The sequence below is a fragment of the Xenopus tropicalis genome, chromosome 9 (assembly GCF_000004195.4).
Source record: "Xenopus tropicalis strain Nigerian chromosome 9, UCB_Xtro_10.0, whole genome shotgun sequence".
Classification (NCBI taxonomy): Eukaryota; Metazoa; Chordata; class Amphibia; order Anura; family Pipidae; genus Xenopus; species Xenopus tropicalis.
Genome location: NC_030685.2, coordinates 34,518,236 through 34,530,678, shown reverse-complemented (window position 1 = coordinate 34,530,678; position 12,443 = coordinate 34,518,236). Strand labels below are relative to the sequence as shown.

Here is a 12,443-nt window from a genome sequence, read left to right as displayed (position 1 = left end):
GCCCCCCATGGAAGAGTTCTTTAAACAAAACTCTGCTGATCAGTGCTGTTGCTCCCCAAAAAACAGCAGGATAGTCCTGTCAGAGGATACATTTTATTGTCAAAACAGAAGAAAGAAAACCCCGAAAACCTCTAAAACCACAAAGCAAAGAAATATCTTCCATTTGTAAAAGGGACATCTGCTATTAACTTCCACATGATCTCGACAGGTTTTAGATGCCGTACTTTCAGATTCAGAATTGTTGCAGTTTTGTTGCATAATGGATCACAAAAAATCAGGGTTACAGTGTTAAAATCATACAACCCGGATTCCAAAAAAGTTGAGACACTAAACAAATTGTGAATAAAAACTGAATGCAATCATGTGGAGGTGCCAACTTCTAATATTTTATTCAGAATAGAACATAAATAACGGAACAAAAGTTTAAACTGAGAAAATGTACCATTTTAAGGGAAAAATATGTTGATTCAGAATTTCATGGTGTCAACAAATCACAAAAAAGTTGGGACAAGGCCATTTTCATCACTGTGTGGCATCTCCCCTTCTTCTTACAACACTCAACAGATGTCTGGGGACCGAGGAGACCAGTTTCTCAAGTTTAGGAATAGGAATGCTCTCCCATTCTTGTCTAATACAGGCCTCTAACTGTTCAATCGTCTTGGGCCTTCTTTGTCGCACCTTCCTCTTTATGATGCGCCAAATGTTCTCTATAGGTGAAAGATCTGGACTGCAGACTGGCCATTTCAGTACCCGGATCCTTCTCCTACGCAGCCATGATGTTGTGATTGATGCAGAATGTGGTCTGGCATTATCTTGTTGAAAAATGCAGGGTCTTCCCTGAAAGAGATGACGTCTGGATGGGAGCATATGTTGTTCTAGAACCTGAATATATTTTTCTGCATTGATGCTGCCTTTCCAGACATGCAAGCTGCCCATGCCACACGCACTCATGCAACCCCATACCATCAGAGATGCAGGCTTCTGAACTGAGCGTTGATAACAACTTGGGTTGTCCTTGTCCTCTTTGGCCCGGATGACATGGCGTCCCAGATTTCCAAAAAGAACTTTGAATCGTGACTCGTCTGACCACAGAACAGTCTTCCATTTTGTCACACTCCATTTTAAATGATCCCTGGCCCAGTGAAAACGCCTGAGCTTGTGGATCTTGCTTAGAAATGGCTTCTTCTTTGCACTGTAGAGTTTCAGCTGGCAACGGCGGATGGCACGGTGGATTGTGTTCACTGGCAATGGTTTCTGGAAGTATTCCTGAGCCCATTCTGTGATTTCCTTTACAGTAGCATTCCTGTTTGTGGTGCAGTGTCGTTTAAGGGCCCGGAGATCACGGGCATCCAGTATGGTTTTACGGCCTTGACCCTTACGCACAGAGATTGTTCCAGATTCTCTGAATCTTTGGATGATGTTATGCACAGTTGATGATGATAGATGCAAAATCTTTGCAATTTTTCGCTGGGTAACACCTTTCTGATATTGCTCCACTATCTTTCTGCGCAACATTGTGGGAATTGGTGATCCTCTACCCATCTTGGCTTCTGAGAGACACTGCCACTCTGAGAATCTCTTTTTATACCCAATCATGTTGCCAATTGACCTAATTAGTGTTTTTTGTTCTTTCAGCTCTTCGTTATTGTCATGAACCGTCGACGCTCCCTACCTGCTCCTGGCGTGCGGCGGCGTCCTCCTTCCCGGCGCGGCGAATCCAAGATGGCGGCGCCCAGGACTCCACGTGGGCGCAAGGACGCCGGTGCGATGACGTCACCAAATGGCGCCAAATTCAAACATAAAAGGACGCCAGAGACCCAGGTTCAATGCCCGAGTATAGCTCAATATTTCTATTGTGTTCCTGGGTCTCTAATTGTCTGTGCTGCTTTCCTGTTGCTGATCCATTGCCTGTTCCTGACTTCGAACCTTGCTGCCTGCCTCAAGTGACCTTTGCCTGAACCTGACCCTTCTATTGGATTATCCCGCATCTGTACTTCGCACGGACTCGCTGGAAGCGACCTTCCTCCTTGATCCTGACTTCACCCCCCCCGTGGGTGCCGAAGGCCCCCGCTGACATTATACTCGGGCCCTGGATCCCGAGGAAGTGGTACCGGACGTCGGAAGAGCCCTTCGCGGGCTGGCGTCCCGTATGGAGGCGTATGAATCCCAGCAAGTCAGAATTGGGCAAGTACTTGATTCCATTTTGTCCCGTTTGCCCGCTACTCCTGCTGTCGCGGAAATTCCTCCTGCTGTGGTGGTTCCTCTGCCAGCGATGTCGCCAGCTCGTGAGCCACGAATACCTCCTCCTCCCCGCTACAGTGGCAATACGCAGGCCTGCAGGGGATTCGTGACTCAATGCCAGATTCAGTTTGAGTTCCAACCTTCCCAATTCTCAATGCCCGAGTATAGCTCAATATTTCTATTGAGTTCCTGGGTCTCTAATTGTCTGTGCTGCTTTCCTGTTGCTGATCCATTGCCTGTTCCTGACTTCGAACCTTGCTGCCTGCCTCAAGTGACCTTTGCCTGAACCTGACCCTTCTATTGGATTATCCCGCATCTGTACTTCGCTCAGACTCGCTGGAAGCGGCCTTCCTCCTTGATCCTGACTTCACCCCCCCCCGTGGGTGCCGAAGGCCCCCGCTGACAGTTATGCTCAAATTAACTTTTTTGGGATTTGTTGACACCATGAAATTCTGAATCAACATATTTTTCCCTTAAAATGGTACATTTTCTCAGTTTAAACTTTTGTTCCGTGATTTATGTTCTATTCTGAATAAAATATTAGAAGTTGGCACCTCCACATCATTGCGTTTAGTTTTTATTCACAATTTGTTTAGTGTCCCAACTTTTTTGGAATCCGGTTTGTATTTTAGCACAAAAAATATGAATTGTGACAAATGGAAAGTTAGTAAATGCCCCCTTAATGTCTTGTACCAGATGGGGGAATGCCAAAGCCCAGAATGTGGAAGATTTTACTCTTGACAAATGCCTTGTGGATGGCAGAGACAGCTATTCTTCTTGTAAAGCGATGGATGGGCGTGTTGGGTGGGACACCCTTCCCACTTGTCCCAGTCTTCCCAGTTGTGGGATAATATAGGCAATATACACACTTTCCTCTCATTAAAGCACTTGCATATAATGCATGCATGCAGAAATGTATACACCACTTAGCAGATTTATTGGTGCATGTATAAGATCTATTATAGGGAATGCTCAGGATGTGGGGTTTTCTGGATAAGTGATCTTTCTGTAGTTTGGATCTGTAGTCTACTAAAATCATTTAAATGTTAAATAAAGCCAATAGGCTGTTTTGCCACCAATATGAATTAATTCAACTTTTGCTTAAAGGAGAAGGAAAGGCTAATAAAGAGTTAATCTCAAGCTGCAGGCATACCTTCAGCTGTCTCAATAGTGCCCTTAAGTCTCCCCAAATTTCACAAAGTTCCCATAATGCCTCGCTCCTGTACAGACACCCAGACCAAGTGAACATGCTCAGTTAGTAGGACTATGAGTCAGCTTTCTGCTGATTGGCTCATATCCACATTCCTAAGGGGGGGGGAGTGAGTTCTTAACATTCTTGAGGGAGGGGGGAGCAGGAGAGGGGAGATTGCAGAGAGCTGCGTGTGTCTGGCAGAAGAAACCAGACAAGAAATCCTGTGTTCCTTTTGAAAGAGAACGGCAGCGTTTCTGTAAGTGCTTATGGCTGTATTTACATAGACCTTTTTTGATAAAGGTTACTTAAGTTTTACCTTTCTTTCTCCTTTAAAATGGACTTTATGGAAAACGGGCTTCCCATAATTTGAAACTTTCTGGATAATGGGTTTCTTGATAAGGGATCCCATATCTACCACATATAGTTACTGGATCCACTACTGGATCATGTTCATGGAGACTGTGTACGGAGTCTCTCAAAAAAATGTAATTGTGTTTGGGGCTTGTTATACAAAAATTGCGAATGCAAATTGTGTGCATTATCCCGCTACCATGTTTGTGACACACAGACTTTGTGCCAATCACATCACTGGTTGTTCTGGCCCAGCTGCACTTATTTTGTTTTGCAAATGTTCCCCAGTCTGACTTACTGCACAAACGTCTCTTCATGAGCTGCAGAATCTGTCTCCCATTATATCTGGAATTTGGAGGTTCCTGGCAATGGCTGATAGTTGGGTTCTACTTTAGTCTTCAGTTTATCAAACATACAGTTACACTATGGAGCACAGATTGTAAAGGATCTAGAACATGATGTCAGCTAGCTGGTCTTTTTTAAGGTGATATTTCATTAAAATGAATTGATCTAAACAATTAACTGATTATATGGCAAAAAATGCTGGTTGTATTACTGGTCTGTATTACTGTTATATTGCAGCCTCTGTGAGGCAATATATAGATGTTTACATGCAATTTGGGCACCACACCCACATATCTGTCCCCCCATTTCACTATGTAAAACTGATAATCTAAACTAAAATAGCATGGCTATATAGCTTATCAAATACAATGAATCAATATAGATATTGGTACATGGTAGGCCATGGGAGACAACCACCTTAACCCAAATTACTTTATTCATATGATAAACACACATAACTACTCAGTTTTACACAGGGCTCCGGTGCCATCAATGTTCCAAGCATCAGTCACATACATACCTCCCAATATTTCATTAAGAGAAAGAGGGACAAAAATATGTGACACGGGTAGAGGCTGGCATATTTATACAGATAGTTAAACTGCCAGTGACACATATTGCCAAATTCTTTCATACCTAAAAAGGTTTTAGAATAGGACTGGCAGGCAGTGATTTCACTGGTCTGTGGTACTCAAATAATTGACTTTTGATTCTTAAGCTCCTTAGAAAGGATCCTATACAGCTTCTTGGTGTGCACGGTGACATCAGGCGCCATGGTACTAGCACTGAATACATTATGATTATTATTTTTTTATTATTTCTTTCTGGTTGTTACACTATGCCAACTGCCTTACTTTCTGTGAAGATCTATATTAAGTCTGTCATTATCACTATAACTTTAAAGATATTAGGGTTGATTCACTAAAGTGCGATAACGCTTATCGCGTGCTTTTTTGCGTTAAAATTGACGCGCAAAAAAACGCACGTTTCACTAATGTATTATTGCATGCGCCAAGTCACATATCGCGTGCGTTAAATAGCGCGCAACCGAATGCATTAATTTTACTGCATTGCATTAATTAGCGCGCAGAAATAATACTAACACATGATTCACAAAAACTTAGACACGCTAAATATCACATTAGTCTGTGCGAAAATTAACACCTACTTGGGGCAGGCGGTAATTATAGAAAAGTGCAGCTCAGGAGTTTTTGGTAACACAATATGGACTTTGCAATGTTATTTATTCAAGTATGTGTTGGCCCTAGAGTGATGCATGGGAAATGGTCATTTTCAGAATAGTTTATGTGTATGGCTAATATGGCGTGTTTTTTTCGCACGCTGTGTTAATTAGTGCTTGTTGCGTCAAATACTGCACGAAAATAGGCTTCGCGACTTAAATAACGCAAACAGCATTGCGTCTAAATTAACGCAAGTATGCTTTTAGTGAATCGTGTGTTAAGACGCAAAAAATTAGACGCGATAAAAAATTTTTTACACATGCTGTAAATAGTGCTCGTTTTAACGTACCTTAGTGAATCCGCCCTATTGTCTTTAATAAAGAATGTTAAGCATAAACAAAGCATACAATCTGTCTTTTCTTTATACAAGGGCCAATAAAAAGTTTAACCTTTCAAATGTACTGGGCAGTCATGTGATATGTCACTATATGTTTCAGTGAATTATCTTTTGCCAAAGACATTCAAAGGAAATTGAATTGTGTTTCATTACAAGTGTTCACATTAATGTTACAACTCATTTAATGCCTAGTAGGCGAGCAATGTTTTTCAATGAGCAGTATATACTGATGGCGGAAACCAATTAAAGGAAGAAAGACAAAAGAGATTGTGCTCTGCTACCAGCAAAAAACTTATTAGGATTAGACTTATTGACTTTCTACAGTCCTTAATAGTTAAAGAGCATTTGTTGAGAAAATCCTAATAAAGAAAATACAATTACTTCCTTCTTTTTGATCACAAATTTGTGATAAAATCCCCAAAGAGAGCTTTGTAAACATGCCAAGTGTTTAAATCCACATTTGTTAGAAACACTACACTAAGCTGCTGCTCCCAGAGAGTACAAAAATTCTGATAGGAATAGAAATTAACTGCAGAGGTGCCAAAAGTTCTGGTTACTAATCAGAGTTGCTATTTGTTGGAACCTTCCATGCAATTAAGTCTATGTGAGACACAATCCACGGCCCTTCTGAAGCAAGTAGCCTAAAGCAATGTTTTCCAACCTTTTTTACACCACGGAATAGTTTCAAACAAGACAATTTTTCCGAGGACCAGGGGTGGTGGGTATAATACAACTCATCATAATACAAAATCAGTGGGAGACCTGACCTTGTTTCCCTGCAATTAGATGTGCCCAGCTCCCTTGCTCTTCTTTCTCCCACTTAAGTAGTGACATCCCCTGATGCTTAGTATGGAACTTTAGTACTTTGGTCATTTTCGCGAACAGTAGAAAGCGCCCTAGGCTTCACATAGTTGTTGTAATGGAGTTGGGATCACAGGTAATTGGGACCAGAGGTGACCGAGTTCAGCACAGCCCACGGCCCGGCACTGGTCCCCGGCCCGGTGGTTGGGGCCCTCTGGCCTAAAGGATTATCTGACCCTAGAAATATAATAAATCCACCCAACAAAATCAAACCATTATCAAATGATTAAAAACTTTCCTAACTTCTGCATCATTATTTGAAGTTCATGTGTGAACTCTACATGAACATAAACCTGGTTTCTGTATTTCCTCTCAGATTTGAGAGTGGGTAGCAAGCAACCTAGTATTACAGATTTCTGAAGGAGAACAAAAATCATAGATAAATCTTACTTACACTGCTACACTTATCAGTTAAGACAAATCAGACAAGATCAGCAGGGTTGGCTCGTGCTCACGCCACTAGATCTTCTCTCACAAATGATTGTAGGCACGGAATATACACAGTTAAAGCTAGGTTCAAATTGCACATGCTCAGTGTCACAGATCTTTTACTGGAGAAGATTAAGCAGTGCAAAATGGCAATGTTTAACCCCCTTGCTCTCTTGCTCTACTGTTTCCTAACAGGTACAGTAAGAAAAACATGACAGATCTGTGTTTTCAAAAAGTTCTGGTGCAGTTCAGGGGTACCAGAGGACTCTCCAAAAAATACTACTTTTTATCTATGACGTTTGATTAAATTTTAATGCATGTTGCTCTATAGTATGGAGCAATCTAGAAAAACTCAGGTCCTAAGCTTCCAAATAATAAAGCCCAGTCATAAATTTACATAGTTCAAAACTTCAGTGACTTATTTATTCTGTTCTTTTTTAAATTAGTCACAGGTATCTTCACACAGTACAATACCTTCATGATTGTGTTTTCTCTTGCTGAAAACTGCCCCTAATGCAGAACATAACAAACATAACACAACACCTTGAATATACCCCCACAGTATACCTTTAAAATCCCTGCCATAAAGCAAGACAGGGCTGATGTTGTTTGCCTAAAAGAATCTAGTCAGGAGTACAGGTATGGGACCTGTTATCCAGAATGCTTGGGACCTGGAGGTTTCCGGATAAGGAGTCTTTTCGTAATGTTGATCTCCATACCTTAAAGGCCCCCATACACGGGCCGATTCTAGCTGCAGATATCGGACCCTTTGACCGATATCGGTCCCTTTGACCGACGGGACTGCCCGACCGATATCTGGCCTGAAATCGGCCAGATCTCGATCGGTAGGTTTAAAAATCTAGTCGGATCAGGGACCTCATCGGCTCGTTGATGCGGAAGTAATTCTGAACTTTCTGGATAATGGGTTTCCAGATAATGGATCCCATGTCTGTAGTTTATAATAAGCAAATGCAATTAATTATAGCAGTCTCCCTTTAAGGAACAATAAAGAGATTTACATTTGCCAGGTGAGAACTGAGAGTAAAACAAAGATATATCATCATGCTGACCTTTCATTACCAATAGTTTATTTATATTCTTTCAACTTACATTTGAAGGAGCTTCCCATTCTTACATGAAAGTATACCTTTGTGGTTAGATGTAGCTTCTGGCCTGCCCACAACTTGTTCTTATAAATCACTAACATTTAAGACTAAAGTTCATGACTTTTAACTTCATTCTGCCTGGTGTAAGGAAAACATTTAGTAAAGTTCACAACTTTAAACCTAAACTTTACAAAACCGCTAGAGGCAAAAATTAGATCTTCAATGAGGAGAGTAGAATTGAAGCCGCAGAGTTGAAAGAAGTAATTTAGAAAAGCCCCCGCTCCAAAATGGATGTAATATAGGGAGCAAGAAACTTGCGGCCAACCACGCTCCTGCACTCCCATATAGGTGCAAATTGCATCCATCCTGATGAATGGTTGGCATGTGTATCTATTGATACTATGGAACCCCGGAACTACTGCCACTCTGGACCTGATTGTAGCTCCACAGTTCCACAGCATGTTTGGAAATGCCAGACCCAACTCTGCTTGCCCACACTGATGTTGGAATTTGGGGAGAAAATCACTGAATTGTGGGTCAAAAACTGCACTTTACACACATCTGTGGTTGTACATTTGAGACTTTGAGAAATGAAAAACTCGCTATCGATATGATATGTTCCTAGGTAGTCAAGTTACTTTTAGCATTTCTATCCATGTTGTACAAATCTTATCTTATGAACTTGAAGCCATGCTTTAAAAATATGAATGTATGTATGTATAACTTTATTTATAAAGCGCCACAAGGGTACGCTGCTCTGTACATTTATGAGAAAAAGCAATAATTATCTATTACTGTAGAACAGGTTAGAGTGACCCTGATACTTAAAATAAGTAATCAAAATTTATGCACAAAAAGCATCTAACCAAACTATTAACCATTTCCCTGGTAACTGCATCTAAAAGAAGATATTAGGAAAATGGACCCAGCTAACTGGGTCTATAATGGGAGCCTCCCACTCAAGTCAGCTTCAGTGAGGGAGAAAACTGTTAGATTCATTCTAATGTAAGTTTATACCTATAATATACCTAAAAAAAACTGACACACAGGGATAAGCAGAACAACTCTATTGCACTCCACAGAAATAGTTTATTTTGTAACACAGGGTAGGCAATTATTTCTCCTATAACATTTAGACAGTTGTCCTTTGGGCTATTTCCAAGTTTCTTATTTTTGTGTGTGGTGGTATATTTATGTGGCTGTTAAGGTACTGTGTATACTGTTAGCCAAACAACCTGAATCTTATTGATTCAGGTTTTACAGACTTACAATCACCTTACAAGGATGGTGGGCTGTTAAATTAATAGATTATACTTGATTAAAAGTCAAATATACAAATGACGATAAGCAGGACTGGGCACTATATGTTTTTGCCCAGATTGTGTAGTGCACTACACAAACACTTAAAGGAACAGTAACACCAAAAAATGAAAGTGTATAAAAGTAATTATAATATAATGTACTGCTGCCCTGCACTTGTACACCTGGTGTGTTTGTCTCAGAAATGTATATAAACAAAGCTGCTGTGTAGCCACAGGGACAGTCATTCAAAGGAGAAAAGGCACAGGTTGCTTAGCAGATAACAGATAAAACACTATTGTATTCTAGAGAGGATATCAGTTATCTGCTATGTAACCTGTGCCTTTTCTCCTTTTTTCCAGCTTGAATGGCTGCCCCCATGGCTACACAGCAGTTTAATCATATAAACCAGTGCTGTCCAACTGGCGGCCCGCGACCCCCCTCTGTGTGGCCCCCCACCTGTCTGGCTGCTTTGATGGCTTACCTTTGAGTAAGCATTAAATGGTATCAGTACTGAGATTAACTGGCCCCCTGCATGGTTCTCACCTCAGATTCAGGCGGTAATCCCTCTGTATTGTTTAAAAATATAATCCCCTGTGTTTTTCACACCTTTTAATACCTGCACTATTCACCCCCTGCAGTATTCACGCCTCAGGCTCAGACTGTAATCACTCCCATTGTTCACTTCTTCACACCTCAGACATAGGTACTGTAGGCAGAGTATGGCACATACAACCAGCATAGGGCAGGTAGAGTATGGCACACACAGGCAGCATAGGTCAGGAAGGGTATGGCACACACAGGAAGGGTAGGGCAGGCAAAGTATGGCACACACAGGCAGGGTAGGGCAGGCAGAGTATGGCACACAGAGGCAGCATAGGGAAGGCAGAGTATGGCACACACAGACAGCATAGGACAGGCAGAGTGCTGCCTGTGTGTGCCATACTCTGCTTGCCCTATGCTGTTTGTGGGAGGTGAACCTGGCAGGGGTTTGTTGTGGGAGTTTGTTAGCAGTTGGAAATAGCCATTAAATGGTCCCTAAGGTGTGTAATTATGTACTGGGGGTTGCTCTGCTATCCACAGGGGAGGAGGAGGCATATGGAATTTATGGGTATATCTTAATATGACATAATTCTTTCACATATGAATGATGGTTGATATCCCCACAGTAAGGACCAAGCATTTGGGATTTTGCTGTGCTACCACCATTGTGATAAAATAGGTGTGGTTTGAAGTGGGTGTGGTTTCAAAAAGGGGAGTGGTCAAAACTGGCTTCCATTAGCGGCCCTCCACCATGTATGCTAGAGAAATTCCGGCCCTCGGCACCGTAGAAGTTGGACAGCACTGATATAAACTATAGCAGCATTACTGGAGCAAACACACTACTGTTACCAGTGCAGGGCAACAGCACGTTATATTTTAATTACTTTAAAAAACTTTCATTTTTACTGTTCCTTTTAGTAGCCAGGCTTTGTCCAGTCCAAGAAAGCCAGTTCCATATGTCTGATTCCAATGAAGGACAATGGCCAAGGAAAGCCTTCTATATTGCCTATTCACAATGAACCCTGTACAACTAAGCTTTAGCGTCATGCTTCTTTCAGCACTAGCCTGCTCCATAGCATGACTGTAAACCCAGAAAGCTGAAGATGAAGAATTGAAAATAAATCTTTGCACAATTATCTCCAGCATTTGGTTGTGCTAATGTCTAACAGTACAAATCCAAGAGTGCCCTAATTATTTCAAACCTATGGGTTTGGATTTATGTTTTTTTTAAACAATTGGTTGAACAGGTTGCTAACCTCATGAGTTTTACCATATTATTGGTTCCACATCATAAGGTGTTGGTTACTATTCTGTGGAACAAGAAGCTGTCTCTTCCCAATAGCTTATTTTTTCATTTCAATTACGTATAGTTTTCTTTAGTTTTAAATAGGCTCTCAGATTATGAATAGGCTTTCAGGTTATCGTAGAGTGCTAACCTTATGAGTTTTATAATATTGGTTGTACAACATGAGTTAAGGTGTGGGTTACTATTCTGTAATTTCCTTCCCTGAGGTAGCTTTAACCTAAGGAACAGAAAATATGGTTTAAATATTCTGTTTAAGGTGTTTTTATCTAATATACCGGCAATCAATTTTTTTTTTTATTGTTGTTGTTTTTGCTAGGGCTCAGTCATTGAACACGATGTAAAACTTTTGAAACGTGCTGGAATAATTCCCCGACTCAAGTTTTCTACCTTGCCAATGCCTGGATCTTCGCTGCATGCCTCTCCTCCTGTTCTGACGCTTTTCTCTTCAGGTTGTCAATTTCCAGTCGGAGTGCTGAAGAATGTTCCATTTCTGCATCAAGCAGGTTTCTCAGTGATCTGGAAGAAGAGAGAGCACCATCTGCCATGCCTCTCAAACGTTTTGCGTCCAACTTAAAAGAACTGAATTACTGTATCTAGTTCTGGACACTAAAAAACCCCCACAAAATAGCAGAACAGAATGTACTTTCCTTTTTTCTATGCTTCTTAAATGGTTCTTAACAATGCTAAAAGGGAGCTCAGGGCTGCACTATACGTTGGCCTTGAGGCTATACAATAAAAGACCAAAATTGTTCTGCTAAAAACTGGTAACATTTAGAATTCTTTCAAAAGTTGCTAGCTTACTGTGATCATATACAATTTCATAATGGAAATACACTGAGTGAGACCTAAGTGCTTTTAGAGAAAGATTAAGAAAATATACTATAATGCTTTCCATAAAACGTTAAAGGTGTTGTAATCACCACTTATCAAAGATATCAAAACAATGGATTGGGAAGTTTTCATATTGTGTTTAATTTAAATGTTATTGCAGCTGTTTATAAATAATAAATTGCATAAACTCTCCAGATAACAGCCATTTCTGCAGCACAGCCGTGCAAGAAACTACTTTGTGCACAGGACACTGATGATTGAAATTTTAGAAACTTTTGCATAAAGAATTTCCCAGAAGTGTTTGGATTAGGACTACAATTTGGGATTTTTTCTTCTACACACCATATTCCATACTTTTATG

The 12,443-nt window shown here is 40.8% G+C and overlaps 1 protein-coding gene across 2 annotated transcripts in view; it reads right to left on the bottom strand.

The window, feature by feature from the left end:
- Positions 1-12,443, bottom strand: part of snx29 (sorting nexin 29) — a 270,710-nt gene that overhangs the window by 213,922 nt on the left and 44,345 nt on the right. For both annotated transcript variants that reach the window (XM_031893495.1, XM_002937686.5), the window contains exon 13: positions 11,639-11,767. In XM_031893495.1, the coding sequence (XP_031749355.1) occupies positions 11,639-11,767 (129 nt within the window). The remainder of the gene's footprint in view (positions 1-11,638; positions 11,768-12,443) is intronic.